Raw genomic sequence first — 26,542 nt, forward strand, 5'->3', positions numbered from 1 at the left:
AGCTTAATTGCCATTTGGAGGGGGAGGGGGAGGGGAAAATTAATCCTTCCCTCCCCAACAGATATCCCCTGGAAATCCTCTCCCCTGGATTGAAATTAATTATTTATTATTATTATTATTATTATTTATTTATTTATTTATTTATTTATATAGCACCATCAATGTACATGGTGCTGTACAGACCACCAATGGAATTCCCCCCTCTAAGTTTGATTGCCATGCACGGGGCAGGGAGGGATGGGGGTACTTCAGCATATGGGGAGAAAAGCATTGACCCATTCCAGTTGCAAGCCCACTTGAAAATTGCCCCCTCCTGTATGTCAATTAAGCTGAGAGGAAAACTTTCCATTAGCACCAATTAACATTTAAGGATCTGGGAAATAGACCCGAGCCCAAGTATTTCAGATTTCTAGATAGGGCTGAGAAAGACCCTGTCCGAATCCCTGGAGAACCACTGCCAATACTGAGCTGGATGGACCTGGTTTGCATGACATAGTTATTTATTTAACCCATGATGAACCACAGGATGAGCTGAGTGCATGCTGCTGCCATTTTGAATATGCAAGCCCAATCAGGGTGATTGGGGGTTGCGACATGTCTTGCAGATTCAGCCATTGTGGGTTATATGAGGGTTAAACAACTCTTGTATAACTCTCGTTCAAGAGTAGGCTGCAACCCCCAATAGCTCCCCAACAGGCTGCAACCTGTTGCATATTCAAAGTAACAGCCACGCATGCCACAGCTCATAATGAGTTAAATAACCCATTGTACTATGCAAACTGGTCCATTATAAAGCAGCTACTTATGCTATATGCTATGCGGGAAATGCTGATTCTTTTTGTATTATTTTAATTGAATGCATCCTCAGGGACTCTGAATTTGATTGGAAAAGTGGTGCTGGTGGAAGACAGTTTTAACCCTACTCCCCCAAATCATTTTTCAGTTTAAATTGTCCTCTGAAGGCGCTATTAGTTAACCCCATGAGAGAAAAATACAGACACCAGCCAATAATATCCCATAAAAATGCCAAATGATTTAATCCATGTGCATCACTGTTACAAAAGCACTGCCCACAGGGTAGGGAATCACGTTTTCTGAGAAAATTATGATTTGAGTTCAAAGAATATTTCTAGGGTTTCATGATCAGCGAATACTATTCAGGAGGGTGAGCATATACTTAAATTTGCTCCAGAACTAACAGGAATAAGGTTAATGTTATTAACAGCAATGTCTCCAGTGGCCACTCCTTTTACAACATGCAAAAGCCATGGCACACTAGCCATGGCTTGGATCCAAAGAACCATGAGTGAAGGGGAAAGTGTTTTAGAGCTGTTCCATGACCTATGGTACAAATGCTAGCAGAAAACTTCTCAAAGTGTAGTATCACTGTTGTGTATGAGAAACATGGGGAATAAGGACGGTACAGGCTGTAGTATATAAACTCTACCAAATCATTAAAAAAAATCTCTAAAAGAACTTGTGAAAAGTCTTGCACAAAAGTTTGTGTAGAGGAAAATCTGATTTGTATCAAGGGTCAGTTGTATCAATATTATTTCTCTGATCTGAAAACAGCTCTGCTGTGAGAATAGACTTTCGCTAGCAGCAGGACACCTTTGGTTCCAGGCCTATACAATTGCTTTAAATGCAATTACTTGAAAGTATTATTAATTAAAAGTAAATCCATTTATGTTCATGATATGTGTTACTGGATTATTGGTCACTAATGCTTGTAATGCTGCAAGCACTACATTAATACAATCGCTACTACTTTGACTTTTTAAAGCACAGTGTTTCCCATTGTCCCCTAGAAGATAACCTGACACAGCTTAACCTAGTTTGGATTAATCACTTGACAAGTTTGTTTCTTTGAATGGATGGTCCCTTTTATAAAGAGAGACAAAGATGAACCAGGATAGTTTATCAGGGCTCCCTAAACTTCTGTACCAGACAAATGTGGGTCAGATCAATCAAGATTACAGGTTTTTCAAGCTATAAGACACATTATTTTTTTTGTTGGAATTGATTCGTATAATGTATTTTATGAAATACAAGGATAACTCACTAAATAGTCCATATTAATCTCCTCTACACAACTGTAAAGTGGTTAGCCCCAGCTATATCCATTCACCGGGTTAAGAATCTGTCTTTAATTCCTATTTGTTTCAATAAGATATTTTCTTCTTTCTAGCAGAAAGAATTTCATGACTATCACTTGAATAGGCCTTGTAATTCAGCACTATTTTTTTTAAAGACACATACACAGCACCAACCATTTTATACAAAACTAATTTATCATTTGTAGTAATTTAAAACTGGGAACTTTGTCAGTTCTGCTGCTGTGAACTTCTGACTATATTTTTGGAGTTTTGTCAGCATAAGTCTGTTATGGTAATGACAATGCTTTCTGTCCCAAGAAACAATGTATAATTTATTGGGTGTGTGGGTGTGGGTGGGTGTGGGTGTTATACTTCCCCTCTCTCTGTTCACAGAATGTTAGAGATAAGATTTTCTTCAATTTTACCCAAAAGAAATATTATTCAAAATAGCATTGAAATTAGAACTGTGAGAGAGTTAAAAAATAAAAGCATTGACTTTTTATAGACCTATTACTGATATGACTTGAAAAATTGTTTATACTGTTGATGTCTCATTTCCCCATAGAAGAAAATAATTTTGAGAAACAAAAGGATTATATATCAAACGTGAAAGCCAAGAGCACAACTAGCTTTCATACTAATGACATCTGATCAACAATAGTTGAACAATGATTTTATGAATGTGTGATGTACTGGTGGTTGTGCCTGTTTTAGTTTCACTGTAAATTGTGCTCCTTCTGTTAATCATAAATATAAAGAGCTCTGTGTTAAAAACATTCTTGAAATGACTCAGATATGGTTGTTTTGCAATGCATTTGATCATGCATTGGTTTATTAGAATATCTGTTCTCCCTTATTAAAGTCAAAGAGGTCCAGATCTGAAACATAAGCCCCTGGGCAAGACCCCTGCAGTTGACCTACCCAACTTTTCATGAGGAACACACCATAGGATTAAGATATCAATGGCTTCTAATCCTGATGGCTATATGATACCTCCAGTACCAGAGACACTATGCCTATGTACACCAGTTGCTGGGGAATTGGGGTGAGAGGGTGCTGTTGTACTCATGTCCTACTTGTGGATTTGCCATGGGCCATGGATTTGCCATGGTTGGCCACTGTGTGAACAGACTGCTGGACTAGATGGACCCTTGGTCTGATCCAGCATGGCTCTTCTTATGTTCTCACTCACTTCTGAAATAGGTAATTGCTTTCCATGCTGGTCTACTTTGCCTCAGGCTTGGTAGATCCTTTATCTATCCATGGCCTCTTCACAACCACCCAACTTTGACAGGTGCTGCCACCAACCAAGGTGTTAAATAGAGAGGATTGAATATGCTAGGATCAAAAGACTGTAAATATATGGTTGCAATGAATCATTTGCGTCTTCAAAATTCTTTATTATATAAAATAAAAATGATAAAAAATTCTATAATAAATATTAATTATTAATTACTGTTAGGGTAATAAAAATGAAATAACGCCTTTCAATCCAGTGAAGCAGGAGAGAACGACTGATTCATATGTGCAGTGGGGTTCCTGTTTATGTTTTCTTAAATTGTTGTAGCCCACATCACCTTGCAGGCCACTTAGTAAACTCCTTCCATTTTGGATATGGTGATGGATATGAGGTTGCGGTGCAGGAAGAAAGGGGAAAACAAACTCCTCTTTGTGAATGATCTTACTTTATCAATATGTGGAAGCCAAAGGAAGTTAAAAATATTGAGGGCCACTTTCATACATGCTTAATTTTCTCTGTTTTTTTCACTTTGTAGTCAAGTCTTTGGGCACAAGAACATGCTTAAAACAAAGATGAATTTGTCCTGATACTAATTAGCATCACTGTAACTGCATAACTGACATTTAACACTAGAAACAGCTTTAGCTTACATCCTCCACCCAAAACATTTGGTTCTTGATTATCTAGTTTCCACCCCACCCCTCCCAAATTCATGTCATCTTTCTCTAGGGATAAGAAGAAAGCTCCAGGATCATTCATAATTTAGCAGTGTCTGCTCCATTTTCCCCACTAATAAATCTAAGACCTTTATTACACATCTCGAGCTTATGGCATTTATTTTGTGAAAAAATCGAGTTGCAGTAGACCACCCTTTATAAATATTTTAGGATTGTTTATGGCTGATGCTTCAGAATGTGCTTCTGGAATGCACTAGTGTTTATTCTCCTTTAGCTCTAATTTTGAAGCCATGTTAATTTACTGGTATCCATTTTTTAAAATGCAAGTTTGACAGAAATGTTATCAACTCCTCGCTGTGTAGTCACATGTTGTAAATGTAATGCACCAAGTGGTCCTAAAAGATTAATTTACATTTTGTATGCAAGATCTGTCTCTGTCCATTCATACATTCATCCATCCATCCAAGTGCACATACTGACAAACTGACAAACATATGTGAACACAATCCAATATCCAAGCCTTAGAAAGATTTATACTTAGATTTCTTTCTGAAACATTAGCACCCTATTCTGTCCAGCAAATTGCTTCTGAAACCATGAGGACTTGGCACATGAGATGTCCAAAGGGGGAAACAATAAAATATATAAATATAATAATATTTTAAAAATCAACTGGGAAAGTGCAAGTCTTTGGAAAATTGGAAGTTGTGTAGCCCATATATTGGTGTATGCACAATACTCTCTCTGTGTGTGTGTGTGTGTGTGTGTGTGTGTGTGTGTGTGTGTGTGTGTGAGAGAGAGAGAGAGAGAGAGAGAGAGAGAGAGAGAGAGAGAGAGAGAGAGAGAGAATTGGAGTGAACTGCAAAACAGGTTAAAGTCGCCTAGGAGTGGATGGTGCAGCTTTGTGTTGTTTCAGGGCAAGGGAGCTTTTTATAGCATGGAGTCTCTCTCTCTCTCCCTACCTCCCTCTCTCTTTTAGCAGGCTCTGCCAGGGGCAAACAAAGGAAAGCTCTGGCCACCTCCATCTTTCTATCTGAGAGTTCCCCCTGGGGATGCATTCTGGGAAAGATGGTTGGCAGTGCCAGAGTTAAAATAACAAGGACAAAGGGAAGCAACTCCCCTTCACCACCACAATAAGACCTCATCTCTGTCCCTGATTATAGCTTCCAAAACTGGAAACCAGAATAGACACTCCCAATTCATCAACCACAAATGTGGTGATGAATTGCTGATTGCCAGTTTGGCTTGGACCTATATCTGTCTATATGCCTCTCCCAAATCTATATTACCCTCAAGGTAGAAACCTACCATGAATACTTATGGGACTATGAGTCTATACTACTACCGCTAACATTGCTGCTACTACTATTACTATCACCATTTTCGACAACAACAACAAAAATGCCTACATGTGAAGAGAGAGAGAGAGTAAAAATCAACAAGAAGCCTTTATATGAAAATGTGATCTCAAATTCAAACACAGTGGCTACCTTTCAGAAAGGTGCTATATTTGAGCTAAATAATTGTTCAGAAGCAGTAGTAGACAGTTTATCAGTTCCAGTACCTCCCAGGCAGGCAACAGTTCAATCTGCAAGGAACACAACTCTGTGCTGAGCTGTTTCAAAGGCAGGAAGATAACTAGACAGCTCTGCCTTAGAGGCAGGTCATCAACAAGGGGCGGTATTCCAGACAGATACCTGTTCAAGTCTGTCCGGAAAGTAAGGTATAATCCTTTGTATATCACCCCTCAGACAGGCAGCTTATTCAGGTCTGACTGTATGGCAGGTCAGCATGTAGATATGCCTAGGAGGCAGAGAACTATGCAAGATGGCCTCTCCATTGCTTCAAAGTGTTATCAAGAGTTTCATTTTAATGATTTCTCAAGAAAGATGTTTCCTATAAGAAATCATATGAGCTCTTTTGGTTTAGTTGCTGAATGTGTTAAAGGCACCTCTCTAAAAACTAAGCTACAGGTTTCTATATTGCCAAGTACAAAAATAAAACTACTTTTTACAAGAGCCTTAGAGATATTTTTTTTAATCAGGACAGTAGATTCTCTTCATAAGAACTTTTGGCAAGTTATGACAGATAATAAAAAATGACCAACATGAAGGCGGGGAATCACTCACTGCTCTGGTTGGGATCAGCATCACAGAGGCAAGGTGTGGCATTCTGGGCAAGGATTTGGTTTGGTTTCTATCAACCAAGTATTGCTGGGAAAGCGTGCTCCCAGATGGGTCATATTTATTTATTTATTTATTTGCAACATTTATATACCGCTCCACATCTAGACAGATTCCAGAGCAGTGAACAATGAAAGATAAAGAGATGAGAAGATAATAGAATATTAAATTCTATATTAAATATTATTATTTTTTAAAAAAAACATAAAACAAAAGCAGAATACTGTTAACAACTATGGCTGGTCAGTCAAGGAAGGCTTCCTGAAATAAAAATATTTCCAGGAGGCCCTGGTTCCAGGAGACACTACACAGTGTTGGCCCCTGCCTGACCTCCAGAGGTAGGGAATTCCATAGAAAGGGGCCCATCATACTAAAGGGTCCTCTCTGGGTGGACTCCAGTCAGGCCATAGGTCCCAGTGGAAGCACCGGGAGCATGCCCTTTGTTGACCTCAGTGACAGAGCAGGTTGATAAGGGAGAAGGCGCTCTTTCAGGCATCACTGCAACAGCAGAAAGAAGACACAGCTGTCAACAGCTTATAACTTCCCCAAGACTGTCACTTCACCACCTGAGGATGTAACAATGGTGCCAGTTCCTGAAGCCCACCCCTGAAAGCGGCCTTTCCCTATGTGAGGGAGTGGAGTGCCTACCTCACTCTCTCTCAAGCAAGGATCCTACTTGATGCTGTAGTGTGATTAACAGTTTATGTGAAATTTGTGACCAAGAAATAGCAATAACCCCGTGGCAGATGAATTATATATCAAAAAATGTTTTCTATGAATTAGGCAAAAAAAAAACACCATGCCACTCTAGCCAATCATGATTCTGGATAAAATTCTCTCCCAGTCCCAACTAATCAGCAACTAACAATGGGCAAATTCGTTTGCAACAGAACTATGACCTTAGAGCCTTTCTACAAAAGGCTTTTATTGTGCGATTGCTCGCTCATGGTAGTTTGTAGGTCCTTTACATGATGTCAGAGAATCAGAGAATCATAAAATAGTAGAGTTGGAAGGGGCCATTAAGGCCATTGAGTTGAACCCCACTGCTCATCCTCCTCCAGGGCCTCTCCCATGCTTTGCAACCATTATGTGTTGTTGTTGATTTCCTAACGAGGAAAATGTAGTATTGTTAAGAAATGGAAGAATGAGAAGGTCATTAAACAAGCGTTTTAAAGCACACTCATGACTCGCCACTCCTGGATATTCATGGGTCATTTTGACAATGATGTCAGCCTCCTGTGTGTCTTCCGCTCCACTTCCTGGGTTTAGCGACAAAAAAATAAACCACAGAAAACCCAACTCTTCTGAGATTTATTGGTATTTGTTGGGGTTTTCTGCCATGTGCAGGTGAAGTTGTACTATAAAACGCCCACTAGAGATTGCTTCCCAATTGAACTGTACAGGCCATGTGGTGACTGCTCTCTTCCTCAAGTTTTTGTAATTATATTGTAGGGGTGCTTCCAGATGAGGGGTTGGATCCAATCCCTGAGACTTCTGCTTGAACAACAGGACATTCCTATCCTCTTCTCCCATCTGCAGCCCCTCATATATGCCCCAGATCTGCTCCGAAGGTGCCTCCAAACCTCCAGAGCAGATCTGAGTGTGTGTGGAGGTGTTTGCCGGGCGGGGGGGGGGGGAGATAATCTGACATGACTGGATACAAACTGAGGCCTCTATCTGCAGTCACCCTGTCTCATTCCTGGAATTTTACTGGTGTGTGTGTGTGTCCGGAAGACATCATCTTCTGTCATTCTCCTGTGTTTTCCCACCACTTCTTTTGTCATTTTTCTTTGCATCCCCCCCCAAAAAAAAAATGTTAAGAAGGAAAAGACAAATAGCTGTACAATGTCTTTTGGTCAGTACTGCTACGAGCACCATAGGTTTAGCGGAACCACCAGGGGTTTAATTCTGTAAAGGTATCTGGAAAATGTCAAATCTTACCATATATATGTAAATGAGAAGGTTGACATTTTTAAATGAAGTCTTAACCTGCCTTTTTATGGAATACAAATCTGTCGTATAAACAGAAGCCGCATTAATTCACATAGGTTTTATTTATGTCTGCACAGTAAAAGCAGCTAACTTGTGTCAATATAATTCTTTTTCTTTTTATGACTGAACATGTCATTTTTACTCAAGCCACTAATTTCAAGTTTTTCTCATAAATTACTCCCCTAGGGTACTCATTGTTTCTTTTTAACAATATTCAAAAAGCTTCCTGAAATGCTCATCAATCAAATGTAATCAAATAGCCCCCAGCTTACTGGTTCATTGTTTTCCAATGTGATGAAATGAACCAACGACAGGGCACCTTAATTCTGGCATGTTCCATTTCAATACATGTTAGCTAACTTATTGCAATCTAGTTTCTTTTAAAAATAAAAGATGGTGCAAAGGCTCACATGAAGAAACCGAAATACAAGTGCACACACACACACACACACACACACACACACACTTATTTTTGTATGGTAGCAAAGAAAACACATACACAAATAGTATCACAGGCATTCAAATACAGACTGAGGAAGAGAGAGAGGCCTAGTTCACACATAATGCTAATCCAGGGTTTATTTAACCCACTGTTTGTTGCCCTATCCAGGGTTTGCCTGGCAGATGATTGAACAAACCATGTGTATTTTTCTCAATACCTACGTTGTTCACCTGCTCCTGCCCTTTATCCCTGTATTATTTAGTCCTCTAACAAGACACATCGTCCAGGTTTGGATGACCCCATAACCCACGGCCAGCAGTGATTATGCAAATCGCACCCGGCATATTCTGCAGCTCATAACAAACCACTGCATGAACCAGGCTAGCGGATATCAGGTGCCAGCAAAGTTAGCGACACAGATGCACACATACAGAATTGCACACAGCCTACAGCCCAACTCCTAGGTGGGCATAAACAATGAGGTGTAAACAGATATAGATCTATCTAGGCAGGAATGCCAAACACAAACTTGCTGATGTGTAGAAAGGCAAACAGATGTACACTGTTACAGGAACAAATTGACATTGAATCCAGGCTATGACTTGATCTGAACGTTACCCATTGTGAATTAAACTCCTGTTTATGAAATCAACCCTATCAGGCAGCCTTTCCCCAATTTAGCACCCTCCAAATATTTTGGACTAGGGCTTCCAGCAGCCCCAGCCAGCACAGTCAGTGGTTAGGAATGATGGGAGCTATAGTCCAAAACATCTGGCAGACACCAGCTGAGGTGTACAAAATTATGCATGGTGTGGAGAATGTAGATAGGGAGACCTTTTTCTCCCTCCCTCATGACACTAGAACCCAATGGCATCATCCCATGGAAGCTGATTCGTGAGAGATTCAGAGCAGTGGGTTGGACTCAATGGCCTTATAGACCCCTTCCAACTCTACTATTCTATGATTCTGTGAACTAGTGCTGTGTTGAATCCTGCCCCCTATTTTCAGGAAGTTTTTCTCTCCCTGCGAAATAGGCATTGATTTTTCTGCCTCCTTTGCAGGGAGGAGAATTACAGACAATATTCTTCTTAAGAACAATTTATTTATTTATTTATTTATTTATTTATTTATTACATTTCTATACTGCCCAATAGCCGGAGCTCTCTGGGCGGTTCACAAAAATTAAAAACACAATAAAACAACCAACAGGTTAAAAGCACAATTACAAAATACAGTATAAAAAGCACAACCAGGATAAAACCACGCAGCAAAATTGATATAAGATTAAAATACAGAGTTAAAACAGTAAAATTTAAATTTAAGTTAAAATTAAGTGTTAAAATACTGAGAGAATAAAAAGGAAAACATTTCCACAAACCTTTTAAAAGTGTAGCCGGCTGTTTAGCAATCTTCTGGTTTTTATGTTATTTTTATTTATTTGTTTTTTTAAAAAACCATTCTGGGCACTTGGAGGAACCTAGCAGTTCTTCATTAATGCCTATTGGAGACCATGTGACCTTGCCTTCTCCAATAGGCATTCAGGAAGAACTCCTGGGCTCCTGCAAGTGCTGGGATTGTTTTGTTATGTTTTAATTAATAAGTAGTAGAAGAAAAAAGATCCCTCAAAATTTCGATCCCTTAAAAAGGTATGTAGAAACCCTGTCCCCCTCCCCAAGGAGAAAATTCTCCAAAATTATCACCTCTCCCAGCCTCTTTCACCAGAGTTTTCACCCCCCCACACAAAATGTCAAAAATGGAATGATCAAAATTTTCAGCACAGCACTAAAAGGAAGTGCCTCTTCACACAGTGCATAGTTGAACTATGGAATTTTCAATTTGCCGGGCACAATTTGCATAATGCATACCCACTAGATGTAGTGACGGCCACGAGTTTGGATGGCTCTAAAAGGTGGTAGGACAAATTCCCTGAGGACAAGGCTATCAATAGCTACTAGTCATAATTGCTATATGCTATCCCTACTACCAGAGGCAGTATGTCTATGTACACCACTTACTAGGAAACATGGGCTGGAGGTCATACTGTATTGTCACTATTAAGGAAGACAACTTTCCCCTTCGTGACCTTATGCAAGTTAGTGCACGTGTCTCTATGTGCACGCTTGTATATGAGAGAGAAAATGGCAAAAAGCTCAGAGTGAACTGGTTTTACATCCCCATGTATTTGGAGTGAATAGGATAACATCATAGCACAATGAAGTGATAAATGGTGCAAGCCTGACTTTGCTCCAATTACAGGGGTTGAAAATTCAGCATGTCGCTACAAGACTTCAAGGGAGTTCCTCCCCGGGCTGATTTCAATCCAGCATAACGGAGACCTAATTCACTGAAAAGCTCAATTAGAACGACGGCTCAGGGTCACAGTTCCAGTCATTTAGCTGGATTAAAAGCCTATTTCAGTAAAAGGCAACTGCAGAACAAGGTGAAGTATCTGAAAGATATCTGCCCTTTTGAGTACCTCTGAGGAGGCCACTCAAGAAAGCAATAGGGAGAGGGAGGTGCACTTACTGCCACAGGCCCAATTTTAAGAGAAGCACACTAATAATTATACACTGGATTACATTTCTTTCATGCTTTATTATCTTCTATTGCATTCACACAGCAGAACTTCAAGTACATGAAAAGAAGCATTGAAAACGTGCACCTTACAGTATCCTTGAAAGCTCTTGCTGTTTAGTTTGCTGAGGGGGGAAAAGCAGCTTAAGACATCAAATACATGAAACATTTCCATCGTAGCACATGAGAACCAAGTGCAAAACTGATAAGAGGTGCTAATATTTAAGGGATCCTTCATAAGCACAGTCACTACTTCTGTAGTGTCTGAGTATCCGGAAAAGTTAAGAGGCAGTAAAAATAAGTTGCCCCAGGAGTGTAATTTATTATTTCCAAAATTGTGCATAAAATATTTGGATCACAATGAAAAAAATGACCTATTAAACTCATAGGACATTAGTAGGATGCAACCACATATGAGTTAAAGAAGTTAGAGGCACCAATCCCCAGATTCAGCTCAGAGCCCAGTTTCGGAAAATCCAAGATTCAGAAATCCAAATTTCATGCATCGCACACTGACATGGGAATTTTTAAAGAACAGCTATGATGTTCTTTCTCTTTGTCAGGTTTTGATGCTATTTGCAGGCACAGTAGTCCACTACCAAATTATTATTATTTTATGCTGCATGCAATAATATTTTCATTTTTTTTTCTGTAAAAGGGAACTGTTGATTACATTTTTATTACTTGGCAAAAATGGATGAAATTTGCAGGGATAGTTGCCTTTCTGCACCTGCAGAGCTTCAGACAAATAGATACAGAGTAGAACCATTATTCTGAAAATTGGACACATCATAGCAGTGTCGCCAGGCAAAAAACCTGCACATTTTCAAAAGGATAGGTGCAGGAGCTAGGGAGCCTTATGGAATTGGAAGAATGGCTCTCTCCCAAAGGACAGTGTTTAAAGCCCCTGGTAAAATATGTCCTAGGATTAGAAGGTGGACTTGTAAGTCACTCAACCACACTTCCTCCATCACTGCTGCCTCGCTCATCGGCATTTTAGATAAACGAAACAAAAATATTTGGAGAGGAGACAGAACGCCGGCATCTCTGAGCACGAGTTAGCAATGAAGCCTCGTTCTGCCCTAGCTTCAGTTCTAGTGGCTTTGAAGGGAAGCTTGCTTTCCCTTGGGAACTGGTACTAAGTGCCCTCCAGATGTTTTGGACTATAATTACCAGCATTCATGACCATTGGCCCTCCTGGCTGGGGTTGATGTGCTTGTATTTGTGTGCTTCATAGTATAAGTGATCACAAGCCATTTCCTCTGTTTAACACATCTCTGCAAAATGCTTGCTCTCGGCTAAAGGAACTTGGAGCTCTGAACTGCATAGGCTGTTTTGTGACGATTAGTGGATAGATAATCTTGCTTTAAACAGGGAGTTACATTAAATGTAGGCCTCTTTCTATTAGCACCATTATTGTATGTTGTCAGCTGTGTATAAAAATGTGTCCCGTTAATGATAACTGATTATCATTGCACCGACTTAATCCTGCCTATATTAGTAACCAAGGGAAATTGGGGGAGTAAACAACAATGCCAATCTGAGCTACTACACTTTCCTTAAGGAATTCATTCCACCCAGCACTTACCTAAATGTTATCCCAATCAATAACTAAGCAATTAAAGGCACCAATGTTTTGGATGTTTTACAAGCCTCTCTGAGCCATATAGCCATTTCTTGCTGAACTTTCAAGCAGTCATGGGGGTAAAAACAAGATCATTAAGCCACCGTTTTGTCCTTAATCACTGGATTAGCTCTTTGTTGTATCAGATGCCAAGCCTCATTCCTTTCAAGCATTAACCCAGAGCTTCCCAGAGAAAAACAAGACATGAAGTATAGAAGTTTAGGAAGGGTGTGCGGATAACGCCATTATACAGTTTCATCACTAGGTGGTGCTGGAATTAGTTGTATTTTTTTTTTACCCACTGCTAGGACAAAAGGGCAAGGTGAGCAATTTTGCAGTGGGAGCTGCTTTTCAAGAAACACATGGGGGGAAAACCCTCCTTACTTGCATGGAATTAACTGCATGGTTATTTCCACTACTACATTAAAGTTCAGATGTGATGCCGTGCTCTGGAAACACTACCATACTGCAAAAACACAATAATTATTTGCAGAATGCATTCTACTGTATACCTGTGTTCTGTAGACCTCTCTGCCAAACTCAGTACAGCCTATTGAACATCCATGCTCAGCTTGGGTGAGTACATCCGTTGTGACAGGTGGACTATTATGTGGCAAATCCAGGAAACCACAGGTAGGCTTTAGTAGGGTTTGTATGAGACAGGATGACTTTAGGCTAGGGCTGGGGGACCATTCCTAACCATGATGGCTACATAACCACGATTTAAACACGCTCACTAACCATTTGCTGCAAAAGGGTTAGCAGCCTAATCATAGCTTAGCGTGTTCTCTGAACGGGCCCATTGTGGCTTAAATCATTTACTGCCAGCAACCAAGCCTTAGGAGAAGCATTTAAATCTTTTAGGGTGGGTGGGTGGGGAAACTGCACAAAAGATGAGACACTACCAAACAATCTGTGGATGGGAGGAAAAGGAAAGGGCAAGGTGCGTAGCCATCTGGGAAACTAGAGAGGTTCCCAACCCTGCTCTAGGCCAAGAAAGTCACAGCAGATGTTATGGAGCATTTGCATTTGTGATGAAAGGGAGGCATCCCTGCACATTGAACACTAGAGTGGCAAAATGGATCAATATTTAGAGAAACAGTGACAATAATCTTCTGAGGGGGTCACATCAAACTAGCTCTTCGGTCCTGTCAATTGGTTTGGCGTGCCATCCAGGGGAAATCTAGACTATGACCTTTCTCAAGCTTCTAAGTGCAGTGGTGCTGTCAATTCTTATGGAAAGGAAAAGCATAATGAAGGAGTGCAAATGATAACCTTTTAATAAGTAAATGATTGCAGAAGGCATATTTTGAAAAAAGGCATAAGAAGAATGTATTATGTATGCATTAATGAAACTTGAGGGGGAAACTGATAAATGTCACTGCGACCCTTAGTCCAATTGAAAACAATAGTTGGCTGGCATTACCATTAGGCAGAGTGGGACAGCATAGGAAGTGGTATCAGAGGACAGAGGTGTGTATGTCACGTGGTCTGCCCTGCATACCCTATGCTAGGCTGCTGCCCTCCATTGTGCTGGAGGACACTATCCAGTGTTGAAGTAAGATTCACCTGCCAGTCTAGCCAGTTCCTATAAGTGGCGTACAGGCAGCAAAATGTCTTGGTCCAGCCCTGGCTATGAAGTAAATGAGTATGTGGAATAGGCGTTTATAAATATATCAGCATATTTGCCAATATGCAGCCCCAACAACACTGTGACACCTATCTAGGCCCCATTGAATTGGCCGGATATGCCTTGCGATGTGAAATGAGCCCCCCAACCCCACCCCACCCAGAAATCAGTATGAATTTCAGCTCATCTAGTAAATGTGTTTGGCCCATTCTGAGCTGTCCTCACCAGTCCTCAAGCACTTCCCTTTTCTCTTGGGATTTACCTTACAGCATCAGCAACAGCAGAGGGCTGCAAAAGAGACTGCTGATCCTCAGGGCTTTATTAAGAGATTTGCTACACAAGACATGTATTGTGCACTCATGATTCCTTACTCGTGATTGTTTATGGGCTCTTTAGACAATGTCATGTTCCTCTAGTTTTGTTTCTGTTTCTTTCAGAGCACTTTCCCGGTTTGTTTTAGAATGGGGAAAATAGGGTATTAATTTGGAGCACGGAAAACGGCGCTGTTCTCCTTGTGTATTTGAGCTATTCTGCTATGGCACAGCCCCACCTAGAAGTTATGTAGCATAAAACCAAGAAAGGGAAAGCTCGTTGTGTAGAGTTTGGATCTCAATTGAAAGCAGATACAGCAATTAACAGCCTCATGTAGAAAAGCTCAATGTCCAAAAACAAGCAAACATTACAACACAAACTTACCAGCTCAAACATCCCTGAGAAATCACCAGGACTTCTAGGGCCATGGTAAACTACAATTCCCAGGGATCTTTGAGCTGTTTGTGAGCCCAAGGATCCGTTATTTTTTCCACATCTTGGACACTGCTGATTTGGGGAATGTTTTGTGAAAGGAAAGCTGGAAGAATGCTTGTAAGGCAGAGGGGAAGGCTGAAGATAGTAGAAGGCTGACAAGGCCTAGAATTCTCTGGAAGTGCTTGACATGAATGAAAGCTCAATCCAAATCACAAACAGTGTGTGTGTGCGCGCGCGCGTGCACACATGTCCATCCCTGGTTCAAGGATATCAGTAGTAAACTTATTACCCAAATAGTGAGGGCGTGCCTCTTTCTATTTGCAGTGCCTCTGTTCAACAAATTCTATTAATCACCATTCCATTGTTAGAGGCATAGAAAAAACAATTAACCTCTCAATGTTAATTCTAAATGTTCGTTACATTAAGGCTATAAATCCGAATTTATTGCATCCATTTCGATTTGTAGTTTTTCTTGCAGGATATACCTATATATCTGTATCTACATATAAAACTGCTGAAGAGAACAAACGGTTTGACCCATAGGCGTGCACAAGGGGTGTGCCAGGTGTGCCCAGGCGCACCGTAATGTCTCAAACAATAAGTGCCAAATTGAGGGGGGTATTGAATAAGAGATTCAGAGGGGGATCCAGATGCAGCAGGAATGGTCCTCCAGCTGCCCTCCGACTGCTCCACCACTACACCAAAGAACTGCTGCCTCTCAGAGAGCACCATTGCTCCCGGCAGCAGGAGCAAAAAGGAATCACTCTGCTGGTAGCCTCTCCGCACTTCAAAGAAGCCAGAAGGAGGGGCCCTGGAGGCTAATATCACCTCATAAGCCCCTCCTCCAGCCAGTGTCATCACAAAGCCCCACCAATGCTGGGGCTTGAGGAGCAATTCATTCTCCCCACCCTGCAATGGCTGTCCTGTGGTCAGGCATCAGTGTCTACAGTGTTTCATAAATAAATGAATAAAAATAATGCCCTTCATGGTTAAGTACCCAATAAATGTTTGCCTTTATCTATCTATCTATCTATCTATCTATCTATCATATTTATACCCCGCTCTGCAGCCAAAAAAGGCTCTCGGAGCGGCTTACACTTAGTTAGTAAAAGAATAACAAAAAAATAAAATTCCCTGGGTGCACACCCTAATTAATTGTGCTGTGCACGCCACTGGTTTGATCAAAAATTCCTGAAAATGACCAAGTAATTCAAGGAGAACATGTGAAATGGCCCTCCAACTTAGTTTTGCAGGTTCTTCAGCATATTTACCTGGGCATAATGTATGCTTGCACTACTATCGCTAAAAAATATTCCTGAGATTGTTAGGAATCCTTACTGCATTTTTACGTGACGTATCATTATTTCCTTTCATTTACATTGCTTCCTCAATTCACACGTGTTTGTCCTACCGCCGAAGTGGAACGGTTCTTATCGCAGCAATGGAGCGGTCTTGCAACCATTCCCTGCTTTTAAGCAGTCCTTGCCTTTCTCCACCGACTCACCATTCCCCTCCCCCAAGACAGACCCGTCTGTGGATGTGTGGACATTCGAGATCCACACCTGGCCCCATCTGTTGTTGTTTTTATGAGGGTTTTAAAAACTTATTATTTTCTTTAGCTTTCAGTTAAATATATTTATTATATATATTTCTTTTTCTACTGGTTTATTTTAAATTGGTTTTAAAATTAATATTGATGTATTTTTCTTATTTTTATGAATTTGTTATTGATATTAGGGCTGTGTACAGACCCTCCCGATCCTCTTCGCGGCCCAATCCGGAAGTTGCAGATTGTGTTGATCTGCCCCACCACAATCCGCCTGTGGCCCAGTCCATTTTCCCCCCACCCATAGACTTACTTGGCTGCGCCACCATCACCACACAAACTGTGGCGGCGGGGCCGGGGCCAGGGCCAGGTAAGCCCCCCCCTCGTGCACACCACTTACCTCGTCTGTCACGGCCTGTTGCCAGCTTCACTTGAGCCTGCAGCTCAACCCGGAACTGTAGGCCCTGCACTTCCGGGTTGAGCCGTGAGCTCAAGTGAAGCCACTGATGGGCCGCGACGGAGCAGGTAAGACCCCCCTCCCCTCTTACCTGGCTCTGCCACCATCGCCGCATGGGTGGCAGCGGCAGGGCCAGGTAAATCTCCCCTCACGTACACCACTTACCTGGTCCATCGCGGCCCATCGCCGGCTTCACTTGAGCTCGCAGCTCAACATGGAAGTGTAGGCCCCAAGCAGGGCCTACAGTTCCGGATTGAGCTGCGGGCTCAAGTGAAGCCAGCGATGGGCTGCGATGGAGCAGGTAAGACCCCCCTTACCTGGCTCTGCCGCTGTTGCCGCACGGACGGCAGCAGCACCAGGTAAGGCCCCCTTACCTATTTTTCGGAGCTCCAGATCGAGGCGAAGGATCCGTCTTTATCTCGATCTGCTCCGTGATGCTCCACTTCCCCCCTGATCCTCTTCACCTCCGCCTTAAGGGGAGGCAAAGCACCCCAATCCACTACTGCTTCTCTGACCCGAAGAGAAGCGGAGCACAGCCCTAATTAATATAGAATTGTTTGCTTTACATTGTAAGCCTGCAGTGAGTGGGAAAGCAAGCAGCCATTTTATATGGCAAACAGTGTTTTGAATTTCCCAAAATTCAAAAAGCACCTCAGAATATAGCATTTGGGAGGGGGAAAACAAAATTGTGGGCTCTTCTGATCCTCCGACTCCCTTCACACAGAAATGTTCACCTCAAGAATATATCCAAAACAAAACAGCTAATTTTGAGGTATGTGAAAGAGCTGACAAATGGCCCTGGTCAATTTGGTACAATCCTGCTATAAACTGAGGCATGCTAGAATTTCAGTCACACAAAGTAAGATAAGATGTCCATCAGTTATAGTCTGGATAGTATTAGCACTGTGCAAGTTCTGCAAAGTGTTAGTGAAAGGCTGATCTGTGAATTATGCTTTCAGAGCCATTTCTTCAACAGTCTCTTGAAAGGATGGCGAGATATGCAGTGTAATGGTATGTTGAACAGTGACTGCTGAGAGGGATGTTTGCAGCCTTGGAAACACAACTCAGAAATGCCTGTCTTTCCTAAACACCTCAGAATACATTCTAAACACCTCACAAATATTTACAATATTTGTAAATGATCAAAATTCATAATGAGCATGGTTAAAATTATGAAAATGTTGACCAAGTAGGTGGAGAGACAGAGAAACCATAGTTTTTAATATCTAACTAGTGGCATTTTTTTTAAAAAAAAAAAAGTCTTGGAAGGCATGGTATCAGAGCAGCTTCTGAGATTTGGAATCGCATGCCTTTCCTAACTCTGGAAACTGTACAATATTTGTACGTGCTTCATGAGTGCAATTAAATTATAAAAATTCTATCGTAATGGAAATGAAATTATAGAAAGGTTGCCCTTTTGAAACAGACAAACAAACAAACCCCTTTTCTAATATCTATTGGTGCTTTTGTTTGTTTTAAGTTAGTTAGGAAAGCAAGATATCCGAGCAGCTTGTGAGAGATGGAAATGCTGAGAGGCCAGGGAAAATTTCCATCCTGCTTGAGACCTTGACAGAGCCCTGGCAGTAACTGAGGGCAAAAGGGCAGGGAAAGGACTTCATTTCCCCACTGCACACGCTCATTGTGGCTGCCCTGAGAGTTTGCACATTTTTACATGACAAGGGGGAAACAGGTGCACAGCTTTGCCGTAGCCATGCAGCCACTTTGAGGTGGCAGCTCCACCTCCTTTGCCTTATTTACAGAGCGGACCATATGCTAGATCTAAAAGGAGCAACCATTCAAAAAATGATCCTGCTGCTGGAGGGGACTTGGGAGAGCAGCGGCTGATGCGAGCCGGAGCAATGTGGCAGCTGCTGTGCATAAAAGTGATGGAGCCGAGGGGCAGCAGGGCTCAGCATGAAGTCGAGCGGGGGTGCTGCATCCGACCTGGAGGAGCTGGAGAGCGGCAGCAGCGAAAGCAGTTCAGGGACCTCCCTGCCGTCCACCGGAGCCCAGGGCAAGCGCAAGCGCAAGAGCCCCCGGTTGAGCGGCCTGAGCAAGCAGAGGCAAGCGGCCAACGCCCGGGAGAGGGACCGGACCCACAGCGTGAACACGGCCTTCAGCGCACTCCGCACACTCATCCCCACCGAGCCTGCGGATCGTAAGCTGTCCAAGATAGAGACCTTGCGCCTGGCCTCGAGCTACATCTCCCACCTGGCTAACATGCTGCTCTTACAGCAGCAACAGCAGCAAAGCGAGAGCTTGGCAGACGAACCAGTGCCGGCGAGGCAGCCCTGCCTGCAATACCAGCCTCTCCAGCAGGGCGGCGGCACTGCCGCCACACCCAGACCAATCTGCACCTTCTGTCTGAGCAACCAGCGGAAATTGGTAAGGCTGGCGTCTAACCCCGCTGATCTAAACTGTGGTCCGTATGGAATGGGGTTGGTTTCGGGGTGGCTCTAGGAAGGGGCAGGTTTTGACAGCAAAGTAATCCCATGCTCCGATCCGACGGTATAAAACAATTCTGCTGCTCTACAAAAGCAGAAAACATTTTGGCATGAAGGGGCAGCGAGGGCATATGGAAAGGTGGTATTTAGCCTTTGTTTTAGCTGTGTGTCTAGTAGGAGCCAAAACACATGCAGCCCAGACAGTTGTCTAACTGACAACAGTTAGAGCATCCTCATTTTTAAAAGCTCTTTGACCAAGCTCTTTTTAAAGCACATTACTTAGACAAACTCACTCATTTCATGTGAGCATCGCTTATACAAATAGATATACAAAAGCTGCTTTTTGCTTTGTTTTGTAGCTGTAAAAAACAAAAACAACATTTGGATTTCTGTCTTCTTCCCTGGATTTGCATCATTATCATCTGTCGAGTGTAACATACTGCTTATATTTCTGGGCCCTTTGTGTACCATTCTTTTATCTCATCCCTTACTTAGTAGTTGTTTTTCCCCTCCCTTGAGAAATGTTTCAGAAGAACCAAACACTTTTTTTTAGCTTCACTGTGAGTGGGTCTGTCTCCTAGTTTACATTGAAAAGAAAAAAGGGGGAAATATCAGATCTGGAAATTGAGACTTTAAATGTTTGAATCATAACACACTGCATTTTCAGACTTTAAGGAATTGCAAGCAAAGCCAAACAACCTCCAAGTCTATAGGGAAAACAAATGTCTGGATTTGATGGCTTGATCTTTTACATATCAGGTGAAATGGTCACTGTAGTGAAATAAAAACGTAAATGTATCTTTGATGTGCCCTGCTGCTTTATAACAGACGTCTTTATCCTATTTGCAGCACAGAGAAAGGGAGAAACACTTGTCTCTTTAAAAGCTTTCTGGACGTTGATTCAGATGAGAAGCGAGCACAAATGCTGGACTGGTTGTAGAACAGTTGTCGGTAACGTCTTTGCACTTTTACATTGAAATTGTGCAATTATATAAAACTAGAGAAGAAAAGTAACCCTGATTTGCACTTTGTTTTCCATTGCAGCAGGCTTATTCAAGGGGCTTTTTGCAGATGAAATTGAACACGGTGGGGAAAGTTGCACCTGGTGTGGCAGCTATTTTCGTGCAAGAAATGCTAAACCTAAGCAGCCAAGCCCTGATACTGATGCCTTCTAAAACCTATGTCACATGATGGAACTTGAGCTTTCAAACACCCAGTGTCTCTTCTTAATGGGAGAGTCTCATAATGCAACAGACCCAGTGCCTCTAACCACTGCTGGACAGACTGAGCAATGTCACGCTTCTCTCTCTCTCTCTCTTTCTTTCTTTCTTTCTTTCTCTCTCTCTCTTTTCCAGTCAAATTCTCATGTGCCTCTGCTAGCAAATTCAAGGATTTCCGCTGACAAGGAATAGTAAAGGTTTGTATGCAATTCACAGGAAATGGACGCGCTTCAGATCCCCTTTTCGCTATCTATGTCAATTTTCTAATAGAGGAAGAGCCTTTGTTCCTTGATAAAATAAAATAAAAAGATGGTGGCTACTTTCTCAGTCCAAGGAGACCAATGAGATAATAATATTAAATGCATGCATTTAACATACCTTGTTTTTAAGTTAAAAATAACAACAGCTGCAGAAGGGTGGGGGGTGATCAGTTCAGGTCTGTGTGAAAATGCCCCCACCCCCTGCCAAAAGTTGCCATTGGTGCCTTCCTGGGGAACACAGCAGCTGAGGTAGGTGGGTGTGAAAGTGATTTTCAATGGAATCATGGCACAGGCAGAAAGGTATGAGCAACATGTGGCCCTCAATATGCTTTGGCCTACAACTCCCATGATCCCTCACCATTGGCTAGGGCAAAACATCTGGAGGGTCACAAGTTGCCCACCCCTGGATTAAACAGATTCATGAACCTTATCCCAACTGCCCCCCTGCTGTTATTTTTGAAGTAAATACAAGATGTGTTAAAAGCAGTTAATTTGGCTCCTAGACAGTCACTGCGGGAAAATGGCGGTTTCCTCTGTCCAATCAAGATTTCCAGAATGTCCAAAATGAATCATATTGTGTTTCCTGACATTCCAGACCAGTTGAAATTATTCTTATAATTAATATTATAGGCCCTTTCTACACCTAAGGATTATCCCAGGAAAATTGAGGGATCGTTCCTGCCTGCTCCCAGGATCCCCTGTGTGTCATTTGGATGCACAGGGATGATCCCAGGATGATTCTGGGGGAAAAGAGAGGTGTAGAAACTGCCATAGAATGAAAACTGGGCCTTGGAGCACTCAAGAATGAAATATACTTAGGTTAATGGATTCAGAGAAACAAAGGACAGAACTACTATCAAGCACTGGGAAAAAGAAAGCTAATAATTACTTTGTACTGGCATGATGCTCACACCCACCTGTTGCCTCAGAGGTGGGCAACTTGTGTGCCCCCCCCAGATGTTTGACCTATAACTTCCATCAGCCCTAGCCAGCATAGCCAATAGTGATGGATTTTTATTTTATTTATTTATTTATTTATTTATTACACTTATATACCACTCCCATAGCCAGGGCTCCCTGGGCGGTTTACAGAAATTCTAAAATTGATAAAAACGAGTATACAAAATTTAAAATTCTAAAACACAGAACATACACACATAAAGCATTAAAAACCGTTAAATAACTAAACATGTGAGTGACTAAGATGTGCCGCCATATGCCTGGGCAAAGAGGAAAGACTGGGGATGATGGGACTTGTAGGCCAAAACATCTGGCAGGCCACATTTTGTCCACTCCTGTGCTACCTGAAGCTAGGTCTACACATGTTATATTTGCTATGGGGATCAGAAGAGACCCCTGATTTCCCATTCCCCCCAGAGATGCTTTCTATTCTAACTACTCATGGCTTGGGGGAAGCACATATTGAGACTCCCTGACTCAATGGGCCAATGCCATTAACAGGTGGAGAAACACTGCAACACAAAGTGAGTTCTACAGAGTAGGCAACAAACCTGCAAAATTACCACAGGATTCCTAATTCCCATGGTCAGTATAGGATTGCTATAGAATTATATTTTTTTTTAAAAAAAGAGGCCCAAAGACCTGTGAATATGCTTTGCATTCCCTTTTTAATGTACATGTGACTGTAGCAAAGCAGTGAACTGAAAGCTGCCATGTGACAGTCACCTCTGTCACTGTTGCCTCCTCCTCTCTCTCAGTCACTTGCCTTGAGGTGGGAAGATTTGGCAACTATGGGATGCATTCTTTTCCAGCAGCAGCAAGAAGAGAAGGTGCTGGAAGCACTGAGTTCCTATGTAGGACAGAAAGGATAGGAGGAATTGTGCAAGGAGGTGGGTAACTTACCTGCCCCTACACAGCTACCACTGACTCTGATTCTTCCTTCTGATGGGAAAGAAAGTGATGTAGAAAACAGTGGTCTAACATCGGTGCTCATCTTGATAGATCCATAGCCACTGTGGGGGAGGAGGTGTCGGCTAAGTGCATTTGTATATATAAAAATATAATATATACATATAAACATGTAAATTGAAATGTTAACATATTTTAAAAAATTACAAAGGAAGAAAACATTTTCTTTCTTTGTTCAAATTGCTCTGCTATTTTCTCTTCAAAATGCTGAAATCCCTACAAAATCTTTTTATACCATCTATTAGGGGTGAGTTTTTAACTTTAAGCTGACCAATAAACCAAAAGATATAAGCTTATATATCTCCAATGCAAACCTTCAAATACTGTTGAATTTTTAATATAAACAATACTTTTTTCTTTTCTTTTCTACCCTTCATCTCATCTCTTCCAGGGTATAGAATTTTTTATATTGAGTTTAAAAAAACCCAGTTTTTTTAATATATAGTGCAGGTAAAAAAATCACACATTTAAATGCTTCCATAATATATATTTTTTTAAAAAATCCCTCCTTGCATATACAAAATTAGCAGATCAAGAAAAAAACACCTGTTTCTTCTTGACATGATGGTTTTCTAAATGAAAGGTGCACTTTACTTAAACGTTTACACATATACACCCTCTTGAACTGTGAAATGATTCAAGGCAGCAATGGATGGATAGATCAAATAGGACTTCTGATAGTCTGTTTTAGTTCCTGGTAAATAACTGATGCAATACAGTGAAGCAATATAGGCTTGGTTTACTATTAGAGCTGCTTCACGCATTTCAACGTAATTGGTTATATATAAAGATTACGTATGTGCCTGCTTCTACCCAGATATGTGTGGCAGCAATAGATGTTCATTTTACTGTGTTGGATATCACAGATCCTATGGAAAGCCATCATGTAACTTGGGCAGGATCTACACTACTGCTTTAAAATGGTTTATAACAGTAGTGAAAAATGTTGGGGCCCAGGACACACTCCATATACAGTTTTCAAACTGTTTTCAAATTGTCATATCCTGCTTGGGGTAGAACTGGACATGTACCCACATACTGAAATGAGTGAAGCAGACTGATGTCAGCTTTAAAATAAACCCACCTTTGGCCGCGTGAACGTACCCACATACTTGTACCACAAGCTCTCCTGTCAATCAGCTTAGCCGGATGGTTCTTGAGGGAGATGCAGCCAAATTGAGAGGAGGTTCCTAGCTCAGGCTTGAAACTTGAGGAGGGCTGTATAGTGACTCAGGCCAATTCTTGAAAGAGTGTGGGATCTTTCTAAATTTGTTCATCATTGAAGTGTGGAGCAGGGTAAGTTCCCAAGGGGCCTCTAAATTTATCTACACTCCTAGGTTACTCCCAACCTACCCCTGTACATTATCGCCAGTGCCATCTTATTAATGCTTGTTATGTAGGCACGCAGTCTATGGCCACAGCTAGACCTAAGATTTATCCTGGGATCATCCAGGGTTCACCCCTGCCTGAGCACTGGTTCCCCTGTGTGTCACTTAGGTGAACAGGTTTGACCCCTGGACGATCCAGGGATAAACCTTAGGTCTAGCTATGGCCTATATTTTGAATGAAATAGAACATGTAAAAGATGTTCTATTTCATTCAAAATATAGACTGCATGCCTACATAACAAGCATTAATAAGATGGCACCGGTGATAATGTATAGGGGTAGCTTGGTAATTTTCTGAGGTATGACTATATCTTACAGCGGGGATAGGTAACCTTTTGGGCCCATGAACACATTTGGAAATTTGAGTGGGCATGGCTAGTCACAAAGGATAAGCAACCTGCCAGAGGTATTCATGGGAAATTAAGATGGCAGCAGCTAAAGGCTCCCATTTCACTCTGAAGCAATCCCAGCTGCCAATAATAAAATATAAACAAATATTTTTAAAATAAAAATTGGAAGAGTGTCTCCACGGTTGCCAAGGAAGGTGTCTGGAGACATGTTGATGCCCGTGGACACCACATTGCCTACTGTGTCTTACAGTGTATACTAGGCAGTCGAGACTCAGAAAGCTGCTAGCATCCTTAGAGTCTAAACCACCACATGGCTCTAGCAGTTGTTTATCTCCCAAGGCTATTGCACTGTTACATTGGGAAGACTAAAATGTGTCAGCATAGCTGCCTCTGAATTGCATTCATAACTGAATTACTCTACCTTTTTGGTACTGTTGAAGCTTATTCAGTGTTGCTTCGGTAATAACTGGCCATGCACAATTGCCTTAAGTGAATAATCACTATGATTTCCATATGCTAACCTGAGAGTCAGAGTAGTGGTTAGAGCCTTGGACTGAGACTCAGGAGATCCATGTTCAAGTCGTCACTCAGCCATGAAGCTCACTGGGTGACTTTGGGCCATTCGCCGACTCTCAGCCTAACCTACATCACAGGGTTGTTGTGAGGATAAAATGGAGAGGAGGAGGATTATGTAAGCCACCTTGGGTTCCTTGGTGGGATGTAAATGTAATAATAAATAAATAAACTGGAGATTCTGGGTCTGCATCCAGCTCAGTATCTTTGGATTTGCAGTCTGCTCCTCCACACACAAACCTTTACAAAGCTGTGTTCCTATCAGTGAGCAAACATACATTATGTTATCATATAATATAAATGTGTTTTATCATATATGTAGATAGAAGAGGTCAGTGACATCTGCTGCAAGCCAGCTATCTGTTTTGGTTATGGAGGCTCAAGTGCAAAGCTGAAGCTCTCCCATCTAAGAGCATAGTCCTTCAGGAACATCTCCCGTATAAACTCTGCTGTAGTGAACTGGAGCTGTGCAAAAGCATGGTCTCTTGAGCAGGAAAGTATCCAGATGGATTGTGCCCTAAAACATTTGGATTCACTTGGGTGCTATAACTTGAATTTACAGTTTTAAGCTGCCTTCTATAGAGGCAGACTCTCTGGAAATAGAACTGGAAAACCTGGTTCTTTTGTAAATATACATGACAGAGTATATTATATACTGTGATGGTAAATGTCCTAATTTCATGCCTTTTAATCCATTTTTGTTTACTCAATGTATGTTGCCAATGTGTAATGTTATTCTAAAGCACACTATGGCTGGTTAAACCAGACTGCTTAGAAAGTATATGTTATTGTAGTATCCTGGGCACTACTAATAATAGAAGAAAACCATATAGACACTGTATTTTTTAACAAAAGGTTTTACTACCTGACTACTTCTAATGGCTCAGAATGCCTCTTTGCCCCAGTAAAATGCCTGGGGTATATTATGATTTTCATTACTGCTCTTTGAGCCAAACAGTAATAACAATGCCTGGCAAATTTGTTTATAAAAATCTGGTAATTTCTCCTAAAATAAAGTGTATTTTTGTAACACAGATTAACATTAAAATAATTCTAAGATTATGTTCTCTCTGCATATTCATTTAGTTGTTGATCCCCTCCCACTCCCCAATTAGACAGACATCCAAGCAATGAGCCATGGGCCTAATCTACACCTGCCAATTATCCCCA

The 26,542-nt window shown here is 41.5% G+C and overlaps 1 protein-coding gene across 3 annotated transcripts; it reads left to right on the plus strand.

Annotated features, from left to right (window-relative positions):
* The first annotated feature begins 18,892 nt into the window (after positions 1-18,892).
* On the plus strand, positions 18,893-21,117 carry LOC134393581 (basic helix-loop-helix transcription factor scleraxis-like). 3 transcript variants are annotated; one of them, XR_010025090.1, is made up of 3 exons: positions 18,893-19,593; positions 20,502-20,603; positions 20,697-21,117. XR_010025090.1 is itself a non-coding variant. In XM_063118631.1 (2 exons), exons 1-2 carry the CDS (start codon positions 19,123-19,125, stop codon positions 20,532-20,534), a joined length of 504 nt encoding a protein of 167 aa, XP_062974701.1. In that variant the 5' UTR covers positions 18,893-19,122; the 3' UTR covers positions 20,535-21,117. The 3 variants fall into 3 exon arrangements, 1 of the variants encoding a protein (XP_062974701.1); XR_010025091.1 differs by having other exon boundaries at positions 20,502-20,599; XM_063118631.1 differs by having other exon boundaries at positions 20,502-21,117.
* The last annotated feature ends 5,425 nt before the right edge of the window (positions 21,118-26,542 follow it).

This window comes from Elgaria multicarinata, chromosome 2 (genome assembly GCF_023053635.1).
Source record: "Elgaria multicarinata webbii isolate HBS135686 ecotype San Diego chromosome 2, rElgMul1.1.pri, whole genome shotgun sequence".
Taxonomy (NCBI): domain Eukaryota; kingdom Metazoa; phylum Chordata; class Lepidosauria; order Squamata; family Anguidae; genus Elgaria; species Elgaria multicarinata.